The 27,226-nt window shown below is 43.0% G+C and overlaps 1 protein-coding gene across 1 annotated transcript in view; it reads right to left on the reverse strand.

The window, feature by feature from the left end:
- Positions 1-21,583, reverse strand: part of RIMS4 (regulating synaptic membrane exocytosis 4) — a 266,686-nt gene extending 245,103 nt beyond the window's left edge. The window contains exon 1 of the mRNA XM_068264096.1: positions 21,186-21,583. Coding sequence (XP_068120197.1) covers positions 21,186-21,288 — 103 coding nt within the window. The 5' untranslated portion in view covers positions 21,289-21,583. The remainder of the gene's footprint in view (positions 1-21,185) is intronic.
- Between the last annotated feature and the right edge of the window lie 5,643 nt (positions 21,584-27,226).

Below are 27,226 nucleotides of genomic sequence, written 5' to 3' on the forward strand. Positions count from 1 at the left end.
CTGCAGTTCTACTTTAATAGCACCAAAGCTGAAAGGTAACCTATGTACAGATGGAATGTTTGTGACAAATGAGGCAGCTGATTACGCTGAGGAATTAAATACCAACTGATTGCTGGCAACCGTCCTCCCTTTTTCGTATTGAACACAGGAGGAAAACTATGCCAAGACATAATGTGGGTTTTATTGTCTCTAAATAGCATTTAGTCTATCCAGTCTTCTTTATTTTTAACATGCGTGAAATGTGTTTGCAGTGTCACTGTAACAAGGAGATGGGCGGCCAGCAATCTTGAGTGCAGACGTCAATCACAGAACCGGATTTTTATGCCTGGCAGGAAGAAGATCCCAACCAATAAGGATGTCCCTTTTAGCCTCTGCAGTATGGTTGTATTTCATTGCTGCTGTTTTTTGCACGGCACACTTTTAGTAATTATTTCATTTTGGCTGGGTGCACACGTGACGTAACATAACGTGAAAGGCTGCGTTTTATGTCATGTTTTATGTTAATGTTGTGTGCGTTTTTGATGCGTTTGCAATGTGTTAATGCGTTTGCATTTTTCCTGTGTTTTTATATTTCCATTTATGCAAATCACTAGGAAGACAACAGGAAGCGGAAATACAGTATTAAGCTTTTGCCGACCGCGTCACGCCGATGGGCGTGGCCGCGGCGGCAGCCCCAGGACCACCTAACGCTAACTGCCGTAAAGTCCTGGGGCTCTGTTTAGCAGGAGATCGCGCGCAGGCTGCGCCGTGTGTTTACTTGTACACCGCTGCGATCAGCAGCAGCCCTGTACTGGGGACAGCCGTGTGACACGGATGTCCCCCTGGGGGACAAGAGAGCGATCGGCTCTCATAGACAGAAGTCTATGACAGCCGATCGCCGTGATTGGCCGGCTAGGGGGAGGGAGGGGATTTAGTTAAAAAAATTGTAAAAAATATTTAAAAAAAAACACAAATAAATATTTATTTAAAAAAAAAATAAACACAGGGGGGACGATCAGACCCCACCAACAGAGAGCTCTGTTGGCGGGGAGAAAAGGGGGGGGGGGGGGGGAAATCACTTGTGTGCAGAGTTGTACGGCCCTGCAGCTTATCCTTAAAGCTGCAGTGGCCAATTAAACAAAAAATAGCCTGGTCACTTGGGGGGTTTAACACCATGGTCCTCAAGAGATAAAAAATTATTTGAGAAAAAAATGCATATAAAAACACATGGCAAACGCATGAAAAACGCATACCATTGCGTTCCCATTGCCTTTCATTATGTGCGTTTTTGATGCGTCTGAATATTATGCAACAAAATCAGCGTCTTTAAAAACGCAGGTTTGAAAATGCAAAGAAAACGCATATGTAGTTTTATATGCATTTTCTCCTGCGGCCCATAGACTTCCATTAGCGCTAAAAACGCAGCGCTTTCTGCAATGCTAGCATTTCTGTTATGTGTGCACCCAGCCTTACACTTGCACTTTCTTTTTAACTGTTTTATGATGGAATAATAAACCTTCTGGTGTTATCTTGGTCTGGTCATGGTGTGGAAATGTTGGACCTACTTTGCAGTGTTGCCAACTCATCCCTTTAATTACTGACACATATGAATTATACAGGTTTTGTGGCTAGGTAGATGCAGTTAAGGCACTGATTATGTGCAAATAGCCCCAGAACCTGTATAACTTAGATGTGTCAGTAATTAAAGGGATGAGTTGGCAACACTGCTACTTTGTCTTTTTCTTGTATTATAAGGATAAGAGCGTACATACAAAAAGTGAGCTGGAAAATTGGGGTGCAGGGTGAAGCTGAATAACAGCTCATCCTGCTCCTGCATAAGTCCTGGCGTCGTTAGTTATTCCCCATCCAGGTCGCATGGACTCAGGGGAAAGACATAATTAGTCTATTGCTGGCGACAGAATGACACTGTATTAAGAAAAACTTGGACTCCGTCTTTTCACAGCGCTCAAATTACTGTCTGAGCGCTGCTACAGACGTTAGTCACATTACGGCCTATGGCAGCGCCCAGCAGTGCCCAAATCTCCAGCACAGTTTTGCGCTGTTACCAGATAAGATGTGCACATGGATGATAAGGAACAGTCACTGGTGTGGGCCACAATGCAAGTTTTACAATGGGGCCCCCTTAGCACTCTATACATAACAATTGATACGGCGCACCAAAACCTGCCCATGGCAACTACAGTGTCAGAGGTGCAAGAAGAGGATGGGGAGCAGTTTGTTAATGATTACCACTATGCAAAGTATCTATAGAAGTGATTATTATGAGCACAGGACCAACAGAGAGCTAATACTGTAGAATAATACTGGGAACAGTGCAGAGAAAACGGAAGACTGCAGAAGCAATGAGAAGGTGCAGAAGCACATGTTTCAAACAGGAATCTACACACACAGTAGCTAGTTTACTATCAGCATAAGCACAGAATAACAGCTTATACTGTGCATACAGAACGAGATATGCCCTTGTCAATATAAAAACAAAAAAAAAAACTGATAAAATAGTACTGGTATATACTGAAAATATTCCATAATATAGAGATATAATGTAAGCATATTTCATTAATAACAATTAAGACAAAGCACACTGCGTGAAATGTACAGGTTCTGTATATCTTCCATACAGTGGGATACTGGCTGACAACTAGGCAGCTCTGTATATCAAATGAATACATTATCGGATCTTCTACCAGCCTGGATGCAAATACAAACTCATGAGCCATTGCATATTCATGTATGTTTTACAGGCATCTCATTATAGGATATTCAAATGAGATCTTAATTTCGGTTCCTATATTCAGTTGGCATGCAATCATCTCTGATCTATGCTATAAGCACACTGGAACTGACAGTCAGTATGTATGGGAGAAAATCATGTTCTGCTCAACAACAGCAGCTTGCATTTTATTTCCAACTCAAATAGACTTACTTCATGTAACTGTAAAAAAAAAAAAAAAAAGTTACCACTAGTTTGCCAGACTAACCTGCTAGAATAATTGTTGATTGGTTACTGTCCACCTTGGCTCTTTGCTCAGCTATTTAGGAGCAATTTCAATATTTTTTCTATCAGGTCATGTTCACCGTCTTGCGTTGCGGTGCAGTGTGACAACCGTGACTTACCGCACTGAAATGCACCACCTATGCAACAGTCACAGTGCGTTGGGAGCATTTTTGTTTAATGGTTTACTGCCATCGCCACCTATGCGACAGTCACAATGCGGCGGAACCGTTGTGGTTTAATGGGTTTGCGGCATCGACAACTATGTGACAGTCACAGTGCAACAGGAGCGTTGCGGTTTAATGGGTTTGCGGCATCGTAGCACAGTTGCATGCACTGTATTACTGCTAAACGCATGCATTAACAGTAAGAGTGAAGCATACTTTTCATTGACTGTGTGCTTCACTGCTTTCCAGATCTGTTGCATTGCGTTCCTGCTGTCAGAGCGAACGCAGCACAACCGCTATGCATGTGGCCTTATGGGAGGGAAGCAGTAGAATCCCTGACAGTGGTTTTTTTTTCTCTCTCTAAGGGCCCTTTTCCACAAGCAGTTGGTAGGTAGTGGAAAGACTATTGAACTATCACAACTGCTTGCTGCTGCCTGGTAACTGCTTGCTGCTGCCTGGTAACTGCTTGCTGCTGCCTGGTAACTGCTTGCTGCTGCCTGGTAACTGCTCGCTGCTGCCTGGTAACTGCTCGCTGAGTGCACAGTTCTGCCACCCGTGGAAAAGGGCCCTCACCCTGCATACAATTTGAGTGAAATTTGCAGGCAAGTAGAATTCTCTGCATCTCATTGACCAGGCATTAAATGGCAGCCTCCATATTCCCCCTACAACCATCTTGTGCTGATGCAGTGCATGATGTATTTTATCTTCTTGACGTATTTTTTCTGGCAATGGCCTCACACAAAAGCTACGCCTGCCAGACTGCAACATTTATATAATAGAAGTTCAGCGAGGTCTTCACAGCCACATGCTTCCATAGACTCGCTGTTCTCCACAAGGAAGAATTGTCTGAGTAATTGACATATGTTCACCCTACGGATACCACAATACCACAGCCAATAGCCATTATACCTCTGAAGCAGCGTGAGGCATCTCAACCTGTGTATGTCACAATACAATGACATTTCTGCAGAGAACTCAATGATCTTCTGAAGCTGACATTACACAGACACAATTCCCAGTCACTGCAGAACACTGCAAAGCTTATTTATCAGGACAGGTACACAGAAATCTGCAGCATATGCAGAGCAGCAGTCCAGCAACAAATTAGAGGCCTTGTTTTGATTAACAGATGAAACTAGATTGGCTGCACTTGTGAATTGTACCGCGTTTGCTCCTCTTGATAAATCAGTCACTGGCACTCAAATATCTAAATTTAGGAATACATTATACTTTTTGGTACTTATCCGTTAGCCGGGCGCATCCGGCAGGTGGCGCTAATTACTATTCCCCCTCCAGGCCGCCATGGATAGTAGGGAAAGATGTAACTCTGGTGGAGTTTTGTCGCCACCTGCCGGATGCGCCCGGCTAACGGATAAGTACCTACTTTTTTTTATAGAGAATGAATTGGATTTAAAAAAAATCTCTCAACAGAACTTGATTAATTTCTGTGTTTATGCCACCAATGTTACTAATTGTTACAAGTAAATGTCAGCTGTGGACATCTATATTTAACCCCTTATGACTAATAATAATAATAGGTAACTCCTTGGTGACCAGAACAAACACTGCCATAGGACTTCATTTCAACTGCTAGCATAAATCTGTTATAAAAAAAAAAAAAATCAAAGTTTTCTTTAATTATTCTTACAAGATCACAACAGAACCATATTTAGCCCAGATGCAAGTTGAAGCATATTCTCCCGTTTCTTCTGATTCCAGAGATACAGAACACGTGGGAGTTCTACACAATATGGGTTAATTAATTCTGAACAACACTGGGTTTGGCCCACATACTGTAAATATGCATAAATCTATTTCCGCAGATTATTTTTGTATGTTTATTTATTGTAAAATTAAAAACACACCTTCTAAGGGCCAGTGCACACCAAAAACCGCTAACGGATCCGCAAACGCTAGCGGTTTTTGAAGCTGTTTTTCAGAGCAATTCTAGGCATGTTTAGAGCAATTTTCTAAACATGCCTAGCGATTTTGGAGCATTTTTGTGTACCAAATTTTATATTTTGTTACAGTACAGCTGTAACTGAACAGCTACTGTAACAAAAACGCCTGGAAAACTGTTCTGATCTAGTGTTTTTCAGAGCAGTTTTCCACTTTCCTTTACTTTAAATTGAGGCAGAAACGCCTCAGAAATCTCAAAAATGCTGCAGGACCCGAGTTTCCGTTTGGGGGGGAAAATGAGTCGCTCTGGTGTGCACCAGCCCATTGACTAACATTAGTCAAGCGTTTTTCCCGCCAAAAGTGTTTTAAAACACACTTTTAAAACATACAGAACCACTCTTGGTGTGCACCAGCCCTAAATGTGTTCCATACGTACAATGCCAGACCCTCTTTTATCCACACATATTTTTTATTCATGTGCTTATGTTGTGATCACCACCAACCAAACACAGAGCTTCTGTCATGAAGCTGCTCTGAATGCCTGTGTTCTGCACCTCTGGAACTTTTTGTTCAAAGGTGTTCATTTGTCTATTTATTGGATGCTTCCTCTGTCACTCGGCTATTGATAATTAATCCATTCTCCTCTTTCTAAAAAAAGACTACACACATCCAATTTTGATTGGCCTTCCAGGTAGTATGAGAGTTTCCCTACACAATATGTAGATATGTACAATATTCATAGTATTCAAAATCTGTTGGCTCTCACACTGCATGGCTTGGCCAATCAAAATTGGTTGTGTGCACCAGGCTTGGCTACACGTCTAATACTAACCTCTCTGCCCTAACATAAAGCCCTTCCAGATGTCGAACCTCCCCTATTGTAAACCACTTCCTTTCACTTAACTAAAATCTAGTACACACCTTTAGTTGATTGGCCAATCACTGACCAGTTTTACCACCTTCACGTAGTATGAGAGTTTACTGTACACTCATAGTATTCAATATCTTCAGTATTTATCCAACCCTGGTATTTATCCAACCCTGGTATGTGTGCACAGACAGGATAATGAATGGATATGGAGGAAGCATGATCAGATTTGGTCTACAGACCACAGACATATAAAGCTACTCCTTAGATTGTCCTTGCCCCAAAATGATCATTCATGATAATTTCAGGTAAAAATGCGCTTCACTCCCAAATGTTTTGAGATAAGAAAGAGGGACATTTAAGCCACGCCCCTAACCACTCCCCCAGCACACCCCTAGTTACACATACCATAAAGATTTCATAAGAAAATGTTGTTTTATAATTCAAACTACTCTGGTCCTTTCTATCCTGATTCATTTTCCAGCATATTAACATTTGAAAAGAAGAAATACAGTATATCAATTTAAGGGTAGCAGTAGAGTATTAATAGTACGATGCTAGCCATCGGTAAGATCAAAAACTTTTGAGTCAGGATGATACCATTTATTGGTTAACTTAAAAGAATAAAAGTAAGCTTTTCGTAAGTTTAGCCGTCAAACTTCAAGCGGAACTGTAGATACAGTTTAAACACACTGTTTCACTAACCTGGGGACTGCAAGCCCCCAGCAGCCATCCTGTCCCGCACCGGTCCTCCACGAGCCTCCGTTCTCCCGCCGCCAGCTACTTTCGGTTTCACTGCCGGGCCACTGCACCCGCACGGCTCTGGCCACGCGTATCCTTTCTTCGCAGTCGTCTGCAATAGCGCTATTGCAGCGGGGAACGCGAAGAAAAGATACGTGTGGCAGGGCTGCACTGGCCTCGACTTACAAGTTGAGGAACAGCGGCGGGAGAGCGGAGGCTCGTGGAGGACCTGCGCGGAACAGGACGGCTGCTGGGGGCTTGCAGAAGCCCCAGGTAAGTGAAACAGTGTGTTTAAACTGTATCTACAGTTACGCTTTAAAGAGACTCTGTAACAATTTTTTCAGCCTTAGTTCTTCTATCCTATGAGTTCCTATGCCTGTTCTAATGTGCTGGGGCTTACTGCAGCTCTTCCTAATTACACTGTCTCTGTAATAAATCAATGTATCTTTCCTCTGCCCTGTTTGTCGGGCTAAGGCTTTGATTGTGTGGAATGTGCAGGGCTGCTTGTGATTGGTAGAAGCGATACACACCCTCTGCAGGCCCCCTGCATACTCACACACTATGCTTAGCTGAGCCTATTAGAAGCTGGTTAGTTTGTTTGTAAACATTGCCTAAAACTGTTAATTACAAGCCAGGATTGCAGCAGAGAGTGGCACAGGAGAAAATAAGGAATAGAATGGTATGCTTTTTAGTGTAAGAATATTAGAGTACAGATTCTCTTTAAATCCTGTCTGATGAAGGCTACACACCCGAAAGCTTGCTTACGCTTATTCTTTTAAGTTAGCCAATAAATGGTATGTTACTAACTCAAAACTTCTTGCTATCAATTTAAGGGATGAGAACAAAGTTTAACCAGTTCACCCCCAAGGGTTTTTACTCTAACGGACCAGAGCAATTTTCACTTGTCAGTGCTCCTCCCTTTTATTCCCTAATAACTTTATTACTACTTATCACAAGAAAATGATCTATACCTCGTTTTTTTCGCCACCAATTAGGCTTTCTGTGAGTAGTACATTTTGCTAAGAAAATTTTTATTCTAAATGTGTTTTAATGAGAAAAAAACAAAAAAAAAAGAAAATTATTATTTCTCAGGTTTTACCCATCATAGTTTTAAAATTAAACATTCTCCTTTGGATAAAACAAACACATATTATTTACCCAGTTGTCCCGATTATTAAACCATTTAAATTATGTTCCTATCACAATGTATGGCGACAATATATTATTTTGAAATATAGGTGTTATTTTTCTGTTTTGTTTTTTTTTGTTCTGGCCATAATTACCAGCCCCAATGTAATAAATTAAAATTAATTTTCCCCCCTAAAATATAGATTAAAAAAAGCTGAGTCCATAAGGAAACTATTTATTTATTTATTTATTTTAAGCTGAATTTTTTTTACAAGTGTTTTTTTTTTGGGTGGGAGGGTTGTAAGTGTAGTTTTATTAATGATGTGTATGTAATTGTGTATGTCTGTATTTTGTATGTGTAATATACTTTTTGGCCACAAGATGGCGCTAGTGAACACTTCGTTATAGCAAGTGATCACTTCTTTTTTTTTTTTTTTTTTTTACACTTTATTGAACAGTAACAATTTCCTGTTTTTGTGAATGGACGTAGCCGCTGTTCGCGGTCACGTCCATTCACTCCAGGCACTGCGATTGGGTAGAGGACTGTTCGGTCCTCTTCCCCAATCACTCAGCACGGGATCCCGGCGGAATTGGCGGCTGTAGCGGCGCACACACGGTGGTAGCGGCGGCGGGGAACGCGCGACGTATTAAAACGTCATGTTGCTGTTAATAGGGTAAAGCATGACGTTTTAATAAGTTAGGGTGTCATTTAATGGTTAAAGGCAATCATATGTGCAGTGGTGGGTTGCGGCGCATCTATACCCCCCCCCCCCCCCCCCGGCTGGCCCAGTCTTTGTTTGGCAGTTAGTGGGCATGTAAAACTACATGCCCACACTGTTCTAACCCCCCTACCCGAAATCCGGAAGTGCGTGATCAGCGCACCAGGAAGTGACAGATGCAATGGAATTTCATTGCATCTGTCTGTTACAATGTGTGCAATTTTTTAATTTAATTTTTTTTAATATTTATTAATTGCTCAATCCTTTCTGCAGACTTCCCTGTGCAGAATGCATGCAGATTGCATGCACATTACTTTGAAGTTTTTTTGCAGATTGCCTGCAAAGTTGCACAGAGAATCAATTGAATCCTATGGAATAGACTGGGGGTGAGTGTAATGCTGCATACACACTTGAGATAAAAGTCTCTGGAAAAGGCAAGATCACAGACCAATTATACCCCATTCCATGTAGTATGAGAGCCATACCTTCACAGTCTATTCTATGGAGCTGCACTCCCCATCAGATAAAATCTTTGCAAGATGCTGCACACACAGATGCCCGTACACATTCAAAAGATCATTATCTGCAAAAGATCTCTTCCTGCAATAGATCCATTCCTTCAAAATGCATCCATAGTCTATGAGATCTGCAGATCATCATACACACCTTGTTTAGCAGGCAATCATCTGCATATCATCTGCAGATCAGATCCACCAGGATGGATTTTCAGATCTGCAGATGATTGCCAGATATGCAGATGAAGTCTGTTAAACAAGGTGTGTATGAGGATCTGCAGATCTCATAGACTATGCATGCATTTTGCAGGAATGGATCTATTGCAGGAAGAGATCTTTTGCAGATAATGATCTTTTGAATGTGTAAGGGCATCTTTGTGTGCAGCATCTTGCAAAGATTTTATCTGATGGGGAGTGCAGCTCCATAGAATAGACTGTGTAGAGTATGGCTCTCATACTACATGGAATGGGGTAAAATTGGTCTGTGATCTTGCCTTTTCCAGAGATTTTTATCTCAAGTGTGTATGCAGCATTAGTAGTAGCCAGTATTTTATTGCTAATAAGCCCGATTGAAATACCAAAGATTGCATTGTGTGTAGGTACAGTAAGACACCGGGTGGCAGGCATAAAAACCACCTATTATTGCGAAACTTGCTCACGCAGGCCCGGATTACACCTAGGAAGCTGTTTTTCAATTTACCATACCTTGGCTTTCTTCTCTGCTACCAGCCAATAGAAGATGCCAAACTGTCCAAATAAGGTATCAAATTAAACGTTATAAGGTGTTCTTTAAAATAGGGGTACTTATCCGTTAGCCGGGCGCATCCGGCAGGTGGCGCTAATTACTATTCCCCCTCCAGGCCGACATGGATAGTAGGGAGAGATGTAACTCTGGTGGAGTTTTGTCGCCACCTGCCGGATGCGCCCGGCTAACGGATAAGTACCAAAATAAGATATACCATGTTACGGATTTATGTTCCATGTTAAAATGGGAGAAATGGGAGTAAGAGGGAGAGTGCATTTCTTTAAAAAAAAAACTCTGAGCAGAAACGACTTCCTTTAGGAAAGAACTCTGAGAGGAAAAGCTTAAGAGTGGCCAGAGCAGCAAAGAGCAGAATGAGTTGCATGCACAACCAATAGGAGGTTGTTACAGAATCGGTTCTCTTCATAGAGGTAAAATCAATAAGGCCAGTGCCTTATAAACGCATTAACGCTTATGGGCAATTCACGACTGATCCTGAGTATTTGTATAATAACAACCTTTAAAATCCTTGAACTGTATAAATTGATCTAGAGGAAATTGCTTACCCTCCCCCAGCGAAAGTGGACCTTGCTGGTAATCTGACTCTGGAGACGCAGCTTACCTGCTGAATGGCTGTAATTTTCTTCCACACATTCATCTTCTGCACCTGGCTGCACTGCTAAATACATTTCTGCATCTAGCATTCTCATTTTCTAATTGCCTCTGAATCTGAGCTTGTAAAATTGCTGTCCAGCAGTGAACTCCTCTAGTCCCAGGACTCCATGTTTCTAAGCCCAGCGCTGTCTACCACACACCGAAGGGAATACACACATTATGAAGGTGCAAAGAATTGAGTCAAAGATGCAAAAATATATCTATCTTATGCAGTGGCGGAACTAGAAATCACTGGGCCCCCCTGTGGAACTTTGTAAGTGCCCCCAATAGCCGCTGGCTATATGTGCACAAATTAAGTAATGCGTGTTAAGTAATTTATGTAACATCGGGTAAAATTTACATCTGCTGTCTGCACGTGTAACTTTTACCGACCTTAACACGCGCGCTATAACTCAACACATATTGTGCATGTAAAGAATGCACGCGTTACAATAAAAATGCATGGTCAGTTGCTACTGAATGTACTGTAGACACAGCATTAGGATAATGTTACAAGGCAGACCTGAGACTATGCCCATTGTGAAGTTTAGAGGGGTCGCAGCTACCCCGCATTACACAGTTGTATAAAATAAAAGTCTGTTTATTTGCAGCAGTAACATAAACAGCTTTACTTCAGCATAACTTGGAAAGTAAATGGAAGCTTACTTCAGCTTTGTAGTCCATAGCAGTAGTAAAAGTCCAGCTTATTCAAATACAGTTCATTTCCTTAAGCCAAAGCCATACAAACAGCAGTCCAACGTATGCATAGGGCACAACAGTCCTGATTTGGGCGGGACCATCCTGGGACCCACCCCATCATCCCAGGTCCCGCCCCCTCCTCTTTAAGTCCCGTTTTACTATGGCTGGACTGTCAAATGCTTTAGATCCTGCATGCAGAGAGAGAGAAAGATCAGCCTCACACTCCTTCCTCTTCTCTGTGTACTTCCTGCGAGCTGGTGCCTCCCTCCAACCAATAGAAACTGAGAGGCAGCTGAGTGCACCCCTCCCCCACATCCTCCTCCAGGATCAGCATTGCTCTCTACAGAGAACACAGGAGGTAGGCAGAGAGGGCATTAGAGATAACACACAGCTCAGCCTGTCCAGTACTGCAGAGGCTGCCTGTGAGTGTGACACCAGACAGAGCGGGTAATTTAACTCTTTCAGGTCAGCCAGAGTCAGGAGCCTGGTAATTTATCAGCTGTCAGCACCAACAGACAGCAGTACACTGAGCACAGTTAATCTTTAAAGTTTTTTTTTTTTTTTTTTTAAAGAAACAAAAATAAATACTTAGGGCTACTATTGTACTATTTTTTTGCTCTTATTTCCCAGCAACATTGCTATGTTTTCTATGTTCACCGCAGAGCTTAGACTACTTGTAGTATTATAGCTCTACTGCGAAGGCGCAGATGGCGCGTGCCTGCGCAGTAGATCGGACCCGAATAAGCTTTACTATTTCCGCCAGAGCTGTTAGTGCGCCTGCAAAGGAGTGCCGACAAGCGGACTTATCATAGCTGGATCCCCTCTGCTGAGGAGGATGGTGAAAGCTTCTTTAGGATCCTGTGGATCCCACTACCAAGGTAAGCAGCCCCTAGGGGCATTTTTTTCCCTTCAAGTTCACTTTAAAGCCTATTCTTCCCATAAAAAAATCACATTAATCCAAAACCTGCTCTGAGAGAAAATGAAAGAAGCCATTGCTCACTTCATTCTAAAAAAAAAAAGTGCTGATTGTCTGGCTGCCATGGCGATTTTTTTTTATCTGCAGTAGTTTGTGAGTCACTCACCTACAAAAGCATGCATCCAGTGAAGTCATAGGATGCTAGAACGCATTCCAAGCCTTCATTCAACCTCAGGTTTTATGATTGCATTTCATGGAAATGTAGGAGTGCAAATTGAAGGATTCGGAGAATGTAAACTTACTGCTGCCACCAATCACTGGTGTCCAACTCCCCAAAGCTAAAAGCCTGCGCCCTCCCTGCACTTCTGTTCCCTCCTGAGCTACTCCTATCCATAAACCTTAGTAACTGACAGCAAATGGACAGGCAATGACTTGCATTTTTTGTTTTATTTATCTTATGGTACCCATAACAGTACAATAAAAACGTTCGATTATTTCCTGTTTTTTCAACAAAACCGATCGAATTGAATGAAAGTTGAAAAGAATCTTTCTTTTCGATCAAGAAAAACAAACGATTATCCCGTTTTTTTTCTATAAAAATTCTTTCAGACATGTTGGAAAAATCTTTATATTTGATCTAATGGAATAATCAAACTAAATGATCTAATCGAAAAAAAAATGAAAAATTGTACCATGTATGGGCACCTTTAAATAGGCAGTGTTTACAAACAAAAGACATGGCTGCTAACCAGCTTGTGATAGGCTGAGAGGAGCTCAGTCTGTGACTCACACAGAGCCTGCAGGGGGTGTGGAGAGGGTGTGTATAACTTCTATCCTATTACAAGCAGAGCAGCACATTCCTGCCTGAGACCGACAAAGCTGACAAAGGAAAGAAGATTAGATTATATAACAGAGATAACACATCCACCGTGCAACTAGGAAAGGCTGCAGTAAGACAGACCACATTAGAACAGGTATAGGAACTTATAGGATAGAAGAAATAAGGCTGAAAATTTTGTTACAGAGTCTCTTTAACCACCTTAGCGGTATGGACGAGCTCAGCTCGTCCATTACCGCCAGAGGGTGCCGCTCAGGCCCTGCTGGGCCGATTTGGATGAAATAAAGTGCAGCACACGCAGCCGGAACTTTGCCAGCCGCGTGTGCTGCCTGATCGCCGCCGCTCTGCGGGTCCCCCCAGCCGCCTGAGCCCTGCGCAGCCGGAAGAAATAGTTCCGGCCAGCGCTAAGGGATGGATCGGAGGCGGCTGACGTCAGGACGTCGGCTGACATCCATGACGTCACTCCGCTCGTCGCCATGGCGACGAAGTAAACAAAACACGGAAGGCCGCTCATTGCGGCCTTCCGTGTTACTTTTGGTCGCCGGAGGCGATCAGAAGAACGCCTCCGGAGCGCCCTCTAGTGGGCTTTCATGCAGCCAACTTTCAGTTGGCTGCATGAAATAGTTTTTTTTTTATTTAGAAAAAAACCTCCCGCAGCCGCCCTGGCGATCTTAATAGAACGCCAGGGTGGTTAAAGAAAAACATTTCAGCTGCTACAAATCCTTTTATACATCTGCAGTGTGTCTACTTCCTGCTTTCAAGGAAGCAGACATAGTGTTAGCATCCTGTGTTTACAAATTAGCTGCTCTGCAGTCAAAAAGGAGATTCCTGAGCTGAGACAGCTGAGAGTTCAATTTACGATGGAGATGAGTCAAAGATGAACGGGGATTAGACAGGCTAAACTCTCTAAATACATACAGGGCGCATTTCTCTGTTTTCCTTCTGCCCATGCAAGAGTTCAATGTTTAGCAAGATCTAATATCCTCTAATCACTGCTAATTAGCTTCCAGTTTTGAAAAATATTCTCTCCTTAGTCACTGGCCACACTTGAGTCTGCGGAAAAATGGCAGTGTTTTTCCACAGATGAATCTGTATTCTTGGCCGACAGCCATCTGAGAACAGCTGATAACAGCTGACTGTCGGCAATAGGGAATTGCGCGCAATGTGCAAAAAAAAAGCAGCAGGGCCGGCTTTTTTTTACTGTTGCAGGAAAACGCACATTGCTACCACTGCACTGCGATTGTGCATTGGGAAGCATTATGTACTTTTTTGCATGCTAAACCCTACCTTGCAGATCAGCTCTATATGTTGCAGGGATTAGTGGCACACATTATTTCATGTAACTTGGTTAGCTTTCCGTGCACACAGAATATTGCCGATAGTAGAATATCGGTAATTTTACAGATAGTCTACTATCACCAGTTATTGTTAGAATATCGATTGTGTTACCGATATTCTACTATACTATCCTCACACTATCATTCTCTATGCCTAACACAAACCTACCCCTACCCCTGCCTAACACTAACCTACCCCTACCCATGCTTAACACTAACCTACGCCTACCATGCCTAACACTAACCTACTCCCATCTATGTCTAACTGCATAGATCAAATGCAGGCAGCAGTACGCAAGCGCTTCCCAGCGCATCGTACTGCTGCGCAGCACAGTAGATGTGAATGGTAGCAGGGCAGTCTATGCCCTTCTGCCGTTCCTGCATTTCAGCACATCATATGCGCTTCCATATCCGCACGGAAGCGCGTATGATGTGAACGAGGCCTAAGGCCTCGTTCACATCAGGGCCGTTTCTGTGCGCTTTCCACAGCGCACTGCCCTGTGCGTTCAGCAAGGTATTGATTTTTCCATGTAACTAAATGTAGCTGGTTCACATCTATGCGCTGCGCTGAGCAGCGTTACAGAAACGTAGTGTTGCAGGCATTTCTGTGCGTTGAGCTGTAAAGCGCACAGCAATGCAAGTGAATGGGTCCGCTTTTTTAGCGCATAGAAGCGCGTACAAGCGCATAGAAGCGCATGCGTTTTTTACCCCTAATTGGAGAAAAAAATACATTTACATACAAAAACAAAGTTTTATTGACAAATGCTGCTGCTACAGTAAGCAAAACATGCTTTAAAGAAGCGCAGCGCAACGCACAGAAATGCGGACACAAGCGCATGCGTTTTTTACCATGCGCTTTAACACGTTTTTCAGCGCAGCAGATGTGAACGAGGCCTAACACTAACCTAACCTACCCCCTACCTATGCCTAACACAATCCCCCCCCCCCCCCCCCCCCCCCCCCCCACACACACACACACACACACCTAACACTAACAGTGCAGCCAAAGTCACTGCAGCACTGATGATGGTTTGTAACCATTTTCTTTTTTTAACATAAGAGAACATAAGAGAAATTTCAGATTGACTGAAGGGGAGTGATTATCCCATCACATCACTTGTCTGTAGTGAGTCAGACATACGGTAACTCTAAAATGTATAATGTGCATGCCAATGCTACTTTGCACCTCTGGAGTCTCCACAATCATTTTACTATTTACAGTCCTCCCACTGTCTATCTGTTACAGAAAACTGTCAAAGCCATTATCTTTAGACACAAATTCCATAGAAATGTATTACCAGCTTTGTTTAAAGGTCCCGGTGTGTTCATAACGCTTTCAGAATGTCTTGCCCTTTCATTGGGAAATGGAATGCAGTGTTATTTTCCAGTTCCTCCCCCCATAGCCACATACAACGTTGTTTTTTTAAAAAAAAATAATAATTTGGAATGCAATCAAAGGGCTTGTTTACACCACAAGAGCTTTTTTAAGCGCTTTGTGATTTTAAAAGCTCTTGCCAATGTAATGCTCTGTGTGTGTTCACACTGGAGCGATTGGATTGTTTTCACTGGAGAGATTTTGTAAAAATCCCCCAAAGCATTGCATTAGCAAGAGCTTTTCAAAATCAAAGCGCTTAAAAAGCTCTTGTAGTGTAAACAAGCCCAAAGATGGTATCAGCCATTAGCTTTACACTATTACATGACAAAACTAAAATAACAGAACTATCTGGGGTTCCATATTTATTTACTATTTAAAAAAATGCTTAAAGAGCAACTGTATTGAAAATGACATAATTAATACAATTGCGTATGTTTTAAAATATTTATTTTTAGATTATTTAGTCAGTGTTTTCCTCTACCTGATTTACATTCTAAATATTATCACTGGTGAAAACATCTTTAGTCCTGCCAGGTGATCTGTACGGAATGTTCATTACTGAGAATGGTATGCACTGAGGGAGATATTGTTTGCTTGGCCTTTGGAAAAAGTTGTTATTTCTCCTGGGCGTCAGCTACTGGTTGGGATGAATACCAGTTGCTTGTCAGTCCTGCTGATCTCTTTGGCTGCAGTAGCGGCTGAATCACACACCTGAAACAAGCATGCAGCTAATCCAGCACCTGATCTGTATGCTTGTTGAGGGGCTGTGGCTAAAAGTATTAGAGACACAGGATCAGCAGGACTGTCAGGCATCTGGTATTGTTTCAAAAGGAAAAATCCATATCCTTCTCAGTTTAGGTTCCCTTTAAGTATTATTGACGGAATACTGACGGAATGTCAAGCTGATGTTTTGGTGCCAGGAAATCTGAATCGCCTCTGAAACAAGTATGCAGCCAGTTGAGTCAAATCACCCGATTAGTGAGAAAGTATTAACCCCTTGCCGACCGTTCCACGCCAGTTGGTGTGAACGCGGCGGCAGCCCGAGGACCGCTCCATGCCGATTGGCGTGAATGGCTGCGGGCGGGAAATGCAGGAGATCGCACACGCTGATGCACGCGCATCTCCGCATGAATGACGGAGCTCTGCTCCGCTTTCAGTCTCCCAGTGGCGATCGCCGCTCGGGAGACTGTTAGACGGCGAAACTGCCATCTATTAGCATTGTACAGTGCTGCGTTCTACAGCAGCGTTGTACTGAGGACAGCCGTGTGACACGGCTCTCCACCTGGCACTCACAACAGTGTTCCGCTGTCATAGGCTGAAGCCTATGACAGCCGATCACACTGATTGGCTGGTGGAGGGAGGGAGAGTGGTAAAATAAATTTAAAAAAATAGTTAAATTTATTTAAAAAATAATGTAATAAATATTTATAAAAAAAATAAAAAAACATTGGGGGGATCGATCAGACCCCCCCAACAGAGAGCTCTGTTGGTGGGGAGAAAAGAGGGGGGAATCACTTGTATGCTGAGTTGTGTGGCCCTGCAGCGAGCCCTTAAAGCTGCAGTGGCCCAATTATCAAAAAATGGCCTGGTCGCTAGGGGGGTTTAACACTGCGGTCCTCAAGTGGTTAAAGACAGAGGTATTCACACATCAGCATTTTAAAGGGAACCTAAATTGAGGGGGATATAGAGGCTACCATATTTATTTCCTTTTAAACAATACCAGTTACCTGGTGGTCCTGCTGATCATGCGCGCATCAGTAGTGTCTGAATCACACACCTGAAACAAGCATGTAGGTGATATTGTCAAAAACATCTAATCTGCATGCATGCTTGTTCCTGGCTAAAGGTTTTAGTAGCTCCCAGAGAAGGATTAAGATTAAATGTGGCCCTAGGCAAGAAAGTAACTTTGGCTGCCTTGTATGGTCCTTTTGGTAAGCTGAAGTGGGAGATGGTCCAGAGAAGCTGGCATTGGGGCACCTTGAAACACACAGGGCCCAGGCACTTGCCTAGGTTGCCTTGTGGATGATCCTGCTCTGGTAGCTCCCAAAGCTTTAGGTGCTGCTTAAATGGAATCAGAACTTTTCCAAGCCCTATCTGGCACTCTCCATTCTTATAAATATAGCAAGTGCAGGCGATTTGGTAAGGGTAATTAGTGTTAAGCTTTCGTGCAATTTAAGGTCAATTTAAGGCTACTGATGCACTGGAACAGCAGAACAGCGGATGAGGTTACCCACAGTTGCATTCATAAGTTGGGGTTAAGTATGTTCTAAAACAGTGTCGTAAACCTGTTTGAAGGTCCTACTGACACAAAGTTGGACACTAATTGCCACTTATTGCCCCACACTGAGCATATGAAGCTACCTGCAGAATATGCACTGCACATTTGGATATTTTATTTTACATTTATGGCAGGGTTAGGTGTAGGCAAAAGTTTAGATTAATGTTAAGAATTTAAAGGGGATGAGGCTAAGCAGAAGTTTAAAGTTAAAGGTGGCCATACACTGGTCGATTTGCCATCAGATTCGACCAACAGATAGATCCCTCTCTGATCGAATCTGATCAGAGAGGGATCGTATGGCTGCCTTTACTGCAAACAGATTGTGAATCAATTTCAGCATGAAATCGATCACAATCTGTGGTGGTGCTGCCGCTGCCTTCAACTTCCCCCCCCTTCCCTCCGCATACATTACCTGCTCCAGCCGGCGCAAGGCCCCGCTGTCACCTATGTCGTCTTCGCCGCTGGCTTCACGGTGAAGCCAGCCAGACCGGAATGCGGAACCCAGTGGAGAAGAAGACATTGGTGACAGCGGAGACTCGCGCCAGCCGGAGTAGGTAATTTATTGCCGCTGTATCGCGTCGGTCGACGGGCATTCGAACGCCGCTATCGACGCATTCCCGACCCGACGGCGATCGAGAAAAATCTTCTGCACGGACAGCTCGACGGGAATCGACGGCATTTGCGCAACGATTTCACAGCAGATTCGATCACAGTGATCGAATCTGCTGTATATTGGCGGGAAAATCGTTAGGTGTATGGGCCCCTTAAGGCTGGTATTCACCATACAATTTTCACTTCAGATCCTAATCAATTGAGTCACCAGATCAATATTCAGATCTGATTCCAGATATATATATACAGTATATATATTTTCTTGATCGGAAATAGGATTTGAATTGAACATTGCATGGTATGTACCAGGCCTTAGAGGTGTCATGGGTTAGCGGTTAGGAAGAGAATACAGTAAAGGTGTCCATTATTGATAGAATCTTGATTGTACAATCTTACCAAATCTATGTAGAGGAAGGATAAATTAATAAGTGATAAGGATAAGTGAATATACTTTGAATGGATATATTCCCTCATATTACATAGAAGTGGGAAGATTGTACAATCAAGATTGTATACATGATGGGGACCTTTAGAGCTTGTTCAGCAACCACTGATCTATAAGATGATGGCTGAAACTGAGTGAGAGTGAAATAGCCTAGACATGAATTTCAAACAAGAAAGTGCCAACGCTGGTCTACTGCTTAACAAGAAAACTAAAGTCATTTCATCTGCTCCAATGAACCATCTGCAAATAGATGGATAAAGGTAGTAACAGGTTTGATCTTCCTAGGATCGAAGATCTCTGCAGATGGTGACTGCAGCCATGAGATTAAGGGACGCTTGCTGCTTGGAAGGAAAGCTATGGCAAGTTTGGACAAGATACTAAAGGAGAGAGATGTCATTACCAGGTGGGTTCACAACATATGTGAAGCTAAGAACATGCCTATCCAACAGCTGAAAGAAACTGTGATTGACAGAGACACCTGGTGTGCAGAAGTACATATGGTCACTAAAGACTGAAGAAATAAGGAGCATGCTGGAGTGAAATGAAGTGTGAACCACCTATAGGCCTATATAGTTGTTAGTTATCCAGCAGTTGCTTGCATGTCACATCTGGTGGAGGATTGGATTAATTAGAATTGGTGCTATACCGGATCTCATTCCTGATGTTCTCCAACTGACAGGTGGAGAAAAGGCATAACATTACTGCCTTATAGTTGCAGATCTTAACTCAGGTCATGGGGCTGAAAAGCTTATTCATGAATTCCAGAAATACAAATATTTGGATTGCCCTGTGAACAAAGCTAATACGCAACTAGTTAGGTCCACAAGTGCATGGTGCTTTTTATGCCCTTTTAACCTCCAGCCACTAGAGGCTGCAGATTAGTTTACAGACCAGGAGGCTTTAATCGTGAGTGCAACCCACAGTATGGCAACCTATAGAGGCAGAAGACGGAAGTAAGCCTAAATAAATACAGCGCCCCCTGGCTGCTGGGCCCACATTGCTGAATCAGGCTGGTGATTTTTAAGCTCACATACACAGGGCAACTACATTTGGGAGGATAAAGAGGAGGATTAAATGGTGTAAAAAGTTAGTGCCACTGCCCTAGTAAAAATCAGTGCTTTGTAATGGAAATATCGGTTAAAATAAAAACTGGGTGTAGATTTGTTATTCCTAAAAATTAGGCAAAGGCCTGTGGCCAGGCATTGTAGCCTATACACCACCAACTGCTCAGGCCTCTCTGCCTTTATAAGACACCCATGTAGAATATGTATAGAACAGATGAATAGCCATCATGTTAAACCAAGAAATTAGAAATGCTATAAAACCTATTTACTCAGTATGATCACTTTGTACATAGATTCTGGAAATACGCAGGTCCTGATGTCAAAATGAATCATTTAAAATGTATTGTCCAACACAAAGCCTAAAAACAGTGTTACCTGTCTCATTCACAGGTATGCTGCTATTTTAATCTCGGTTATCTCCTCTAAGGATTGTGTCACTGCTGGCTGGTCCAGGCTCTCATCAATTGTCCTACATTAAAGCACATCTGAATCTCTAGTGTCATTATCATAGCTAATAGAAATGGAATTCAAATCAAGGGATGTTTAACAAAAAAAAAAAAAAAAAAAAAACAGGATCAGATATGAAGTTTACAACTGACTAGACACAGCAATACAACACACAGCGACTGAAGGACTGGTCTTTGTTCCAGCTACCTGGTGTTATGTGTGTACATGACAATAGATACCAGGTGATTATTATAACAGCCTTCTTTCCTACTCTGCATTCATTAGACGATAGATAAAATACAGATATTCATGAACGTAAATCTTATCTGTTTATGAGTGTTTAAAGATCTGGCATATATCAAAGTTGATTGCGGCCAGTATATACTGTGCAGTCGACATCCACTCACTAATCTGATGAACACTTGCTAGATTATCACAATTACACGCTCTGTGAGTAATTGTGCAATAATATGTGAGTGTGTGTGTGTGAGATATATATATATGTCATCCATTCATTCAGATACTCTGATTGACGAATTGATCTCTTGTTCCCCTAAACCAATATAGCAATTCTGGCGTTTGCAGCGTCACAGTCAATAACCGTCATTCATTATGTTATGGACGATAGTTATGAGTATCGGTGGCAGACAAGCAGCGATGACACCTGCTATGGCACCACCACATCAAACCTTATAATGTCATAATGTGCACTGGGACCCTAAGAATCAGAATACTAATGACATCCTTACCCCCATCTTCTTCATCGAAAGAGTTCATGCAGGGGAAATAGATGGCCAGAGCCTCGAACGATGCTGACAGGCTAATCCGGCTCTGTGACCTCTCCATGAACATGCCCGGGGCGCCGGTGCCCGGGTCTGATGGGGGCTTCGGGAGCTTGGACGCCCCATTCTTCACTCGGAGCACTGCGCGAGGCGTCTTGGCTGCCTTTGTGGGTCCTCAGATAAGAAGAAATAAAAGCCCCGGTCACCTGATGCTCCCCAACAAGTGCCCCCGTATGCAGCAGTCCTGGGGATGCCCCTTGTAGATGGTGCATTTACAGAAGCAATAGGTCCAACCTGCTAAGGTAGAGGATCCAGTTCCTGCTCACCAGGTGAGCTACAGATAATCCCGTGGTTAGGAGCTCTCCCCTTCTCTACTTGCAAAGAAATCGCTGGCTGACTCTTCATTCACAGAGACATGAGAGGAGGGGGCTGAATGAAGTCATTATTAGGATGCAGCCTGGCCAATCAGGGCATGTGGACGAGAAAGGGGGGCGTAGACAGAGACACAGCATAGAAGAGGATGAGGGAAGGGGGTCAGCAGACATTCAGAGCATCTCTATGCTCACTGCTACCAAGGCTGCTATAAACAATCACTGGCAGACTGTTGCTTAGTGAGGCAGCATAGATGATAATTATTGTTATTAATGTATATACTGCTGAAATCTTCCACAAGGCTTTACAGAATACACTGAGTAATTCACGTCACTAGCCTGCACTCACTGACTCTTATTACTAAGCCAGGATAATACCATTAATTTAATGATTAGCTGTTATTGTTTTGTAGAAAGGATATGAATCCTCCCTATACAGAAGACCTGAGTACGAGGCTAGTGTGCTCCTGCTATTAAATTCCCAAAACGGCAATCCTGCCAGGGACTGCGCTAAAGGCGCAATTATCCAGCACACTCTCAACGATCAATAAAACAGCACAGTGACAATATAAACAGAATGGGTAAAAGAAAAACTGTAAGCATCTAGAAAGGAGTGCGCTCAGAGAGCAGCCTTCAGAAGGGGTGTCATATGTTTCCTTAAAAAGGGTAGCTCAATTTATGCTGTGAGGCTATTATTCCAACAATCCTTCACAGAATCTAATAATCCTACCATTTGTATAGCATTGCTCTTGTTGGACTCAAAGCACTCAAGAGCTGCAGCCACTAAGGGCGCTCAAGGGGACACCCTGCAGTGTTAGTAAGTATTGCCCAAGGACTTCTTACTGAGTAGGTACTGTGTCTAGCCAGGATTCAAACCCTGGTCTCTGATGTCAGAGCCCTTAACATTATCCAGCCACTCCAGAAAATACATCCATAACCTCAGGATAAAGAAACAGATTCCAGGAGGACCTTCGGATTATTGACCAATAGGGGCACTGCCTGCATCTCTGGAGGTCTGAGTATTATTTCATACCTGACAGGCGGATTGCGCCAAATTTAATGAAAGCGTGATACATCTTTTTAGCAGCCTGTATTTTTAGACATTTATAATAAATAAATGTTGTTTTACATATGCGGAGGTTTCTATTATTTATATTTAATTGATTTTCCAGTATAGCTTATAATCAGTGCAGCTCGGATACCCCCAATCACGGATTTGACTATTCGGCCGTGATTGAAAAAAAATCTGGAAATTCCGTGATTAATTTCCGGATTTGAAACGGACTTATGAATTTGACTCGGATTTTTTTTGTTAATGAGGTAATCACGGAAATTCACGTCCATGATAGCGTTTAAGCTATTATTAAAGCCCCCATACAGGGGCATCTCTAGCTATTTTGTCACTCCAGGCGAGAAAACCTGTGGCGCCACAACCCCCCCCCCCCCCCCCGACCTACGCCCCCCCCCTTGTGGTGCCCCATGATGAAAAAAATCGTAACACAGCAATGTTTCACCGTACAATAATCGTAAAGCAGCAATGTTTCCCCATACCATAAAAGTAATGCGCCAGTCTTTCACCAGAAAATAATCATAACGCAGCAATGATTCACTTAACATAATCGTAATGCAGCAATCTTTCACCAAAAAATAACCATAACACAGAAATGATTCACCAGAAAATAATCATAACGTAGCAATGATTCACCATAAAATAATCGTAATGTGGGCAGCGTTCATCAGAAAATAATCGTAATGTGGCAATCTTTCACTATAAAATAATCGTAATGTGGCCAGCGTTCACCAGAAAATAACCATGATGTGGCCAGCGTTCACCAGAAAATAATCGTAATGTGGCCTGCGTTCACCAGAAAATAATCGTAATGTGGCCAGCGTTCACCAGGAAATAATCGTAATGTGGCCAGCTTTTACCAGGAAATAATCATAATGTGGCCAGCGTTCACCAGGAAATAATTGTAATGTGGCCAGCGTGCACCAGAAAATAATCGTAATGTGGCCTGCGTTCACCAGAAAATAATCGTAATGTGGCCAGCGTTCACCAGGAAATAATCGTAATGTGGCCAGCTTTTACCAGGAAATAATCATAATGTGGCCAGCGTTCACCAGGAAATAATTGTAATGTGGCCAGCGTGCACCAGAAAATAATCGTAATGTGGCCAGCGTGCACCAGAAAATAATCGTAATGTGGCCAGCGTTCACCAGAAAATAATCGTAATGTGGCAATCTTTCACTATAAAATAATCATAATGTGGCCAGCGTTCACCAGAAAATAACCATAATGTGGCCAGCGTTCACCAGAAAATAATTGTAATGTGGCCAGCGTTCACCAGAAAATAATCGTAATGTGGCCAGCATTCACCAGAAAATAACCATAATGTGGCCAGCGTTCACCAGAAAATAATTGTAATGTGGCCAGCGTTCACCAAAAAATAATCGTAATGTGGCCAGCGTTCACCAGGAAATAATCGTAATGCGGCCAGCGTTCACCAGGAAATAATCGTAATGTGGCCAGCGTTCACCAGGAAATAATTGTAATGTGGCCAGCGTGCACCAGAAAATAATCGTAATGTGGGCAGCGTTCACCAGAAAATAATCGTAATGTGGCAATCTTTCACTATAAAATAATCGTAATGTGGCAATCTTTCACTATAAAATAATCGTAATGTGTCCAGCGTTCACCAGAAAATAACCATAGTGTGGCCAGCGTTCACCAGAAAATAATTGTAATGTGGCCAGCGTTCACCAGAAAATAATCGTAATGTGGCCAGTGTTCACTAGAAAATAATCGTAATGTGGCCAGCGTTCACCAGGAAATAATCGTAATGTGGCCAGCTTTTACCAGGAAATAATCATAATGTGGCCAGCGTTCACCAGGAAATAATTGTAAAGTGGCCAGCGTGCACCAGAAAATAATCGTAATGTGGCCAGCGTTCACCAGAAAATAATCCTAATGTGGGCAGCGTTTCACTAAAAATGTATAATTACCTGTAAAAAGAAAAGCATTTACTCACCTGCAGAAGACTCCTCTCCCTGGGCGCAGCTCCCCCGACGATCTTCCGAAAGTCCCACGCTGACAGGCAGAGCAGGGCTACTGGAAGATGGCGCCCAAAGCCCTGTACTGGAGACACAAATAGTCTCCTGTACAGGGCTCCGAACGCCATCTTCCCATAGCCCCATGGGGGCAGAGGCGTCCCAGCCACCAGGCAAGGACAAACGGTGGCCTGGAGCGCCGGGTGGGGGAGGGGTGCCGCCGCGGGGGGGGGGGGGGGGGAGTGCCCATCTTCCCCCGCCAGACTGTGCAACCCCTGTGGTGAACTGCCCGCGGCGTCTAACAGACGCCGTGCCAGTTCATCCCCGCAGCCCGCAGCTCACTGCTCCAGCCTGCATAGTCTTCTGGCAGACGTCTAACAGACGCCGTGGCCAGTTCACCACTGGCGTCGCACAGTCTGGCGGGGGAAGGTGGGCACCCCCCCCCCCCCTCCCGCGGCGGCACCCCTCCCCCACCCGGCGCACCAGGCCACCGTTTGTCCTTGCCTGGTGGCTGGGACACCTCTGCCCCCATACATGCTACAATCACCCAATTTGCATGGATTATAAAGGTGATAAGAGGACAAAATTCCCAAAAGAACTTTTAGTTTTTGAGAAAATGGATTTTAAAGTTAAATCAACACTTTAAATGCGGCTATTAATTGGTAATACGTTCTTTTAAACAGGGAAATACACTTTAACCTATTTTGGTTCCTGGACGTAGTTTCTACGTCCAGGAACCATGCGCGCTACCGCGCGCCCTAGCGGCCGATCGTGCACGCGCACTCCTGGCCGCGGATTCGGTAGCCATGGAATCAATGTATCGGGCTACGGAGCCCGATCATTGATTCCTCTCCCCCGCTGAAAAAGCGACAGCTTCTCTCGGAAGCTGAGCTTTTTCTGGCCGTCTTCTTCCTGATGCGTCACTCTAAGCGCGTGCTACGCTTAGAGTGACGTCATGTAAACAAACTCATGGCCGCCATCTTGTGGCCAAAAAGTAATACTATACCTGAAAAAAACAAACAGAATTAACACACACTTACATTATAAATCTATTGTTTACCTCCCACCCTCCCAAAAGTACCCAAATAAAATGTTTAGTATATAAAAAAAAACCATTACAATAAAAAAAAATGTAAATATTTACCTAAGGGTCTAAACTTTTTAAATATCAATGTAAAGATGAAATATTTCTATAATTTTTTTATTTTAAACTTGCAAATAGTGATAGATGCAAAATGGAAAATTGCACCTTTATTTCCAAATAAAATATTGTCGCCATACATTGTGATAGGGACATAATTTTAACGGTGTAATAACCGGGACATATGGACAAATACAATACGCGAGTTTTAATTATGGAGGCATGTATTATTTTAAAACTATAATGGCTGAAAACTGAGAAATAATGAATTTTTCCATTTTTTTTCTTATTCTTCCTGTTAAAATGCATTTACAGTAAAGTGGCTCTTAGCAAAATGTACCCCCCAAAGAAAGCCTAATTGGTGGCGGAAAAAACATGATATAGATCAGTGCATTGTGATAAGTAGTGATAAAGTTATAGGCTAATGAATGGGAGGTGAACATTTCTCACGTGAAAACGACGGAACCTGAATGGGTTAAGCAATCACAGAGGTAAAGGTAAGTCCAAATGGCACCTGGAGGGTGGATGTCCGTGGGGCTGACTTAAAGAGAAACTCCGACCAAGAATTGAACTTTATCCAAATCAGTAGCTGATACCCCCTTTTGCATGAGAAATCTATTCCTTTTCACAAACAGACCATCAGGGGGCGCTGTATGACTGATATTGTGGTGAAGCCCCTCCCACAAGAAACTCTTGAGTACGTACTCCTGGCAGTTTCCTGTCTGGGAACCTTGCTGCATTGTGGGAAATAGCTGTTTACAGCTGTTCGGTTTCCAACTGCCAAAAAACCATGCAGCAGCTACATCACCTGCCAACAGTAAAAATGTCACTATGTAATAAATGTCAGAATGTAAATCAGGGATTTAAAAGATTTTACAGTGGGCAAACACTGACTAAATAATTTATACATAATTATTGTAAAAATGAAGCACTTTTTTATTACATTATTTTCACTGGAGTTCCTCTTTAAGTAATCACTCACTGGCTAGCCAGGTGAATATAAGTATCAAATACAGTATAAGGGCAATGTAAGGACTGAAAACGCTCTTGCTTGTGCAGATATGGCCTGGCGATGATCCTGTCAGTGGCACAGAGTCTAGCAAGGATGGAGCTCTGGAAATAGCCCCCTTTTTATATACAAGAGGTGAGGGCAGAGCCTCCCCTCCTATGATTGGTTGCTAGGGCCTGGCTGGGGGCCTCTGATTGGCCCAGGGATGTCAATTCTGCCCATTTCCGCCAATCACGACCTAATCTCGGATTTCCACCGCAATCACGGCCGTAACCGAATTCCGAATACTTACAATTACGGAATTTCCGTGGCCGGTTTCCATGATCCAGAATCGATCGCGAATTCGGATTCAGCAGTCAAATAGTGGAGAAATGCTAGTGAATCCCAGCTATTCCGTGATCACGGAAATTATCTGAGCACCACTGCTTATAATTTATTG

This window comes from Hyperolius riggenbachi, chromosome 12 (assembly GCF_040937935.1).
Source record: "Hyperolius riggenbachi isolate aHypRig1 chromosome 12, aHypRig1.pri, whole genome shotgun sequence".
NCBI classification, from domain to species: domain Eukaryota; kingdom Metazoa; phylum Chordata; class Amphibia; order Anura; family Hyperoliidae; genus Hyperolius; species Hyperolius riggenbachi.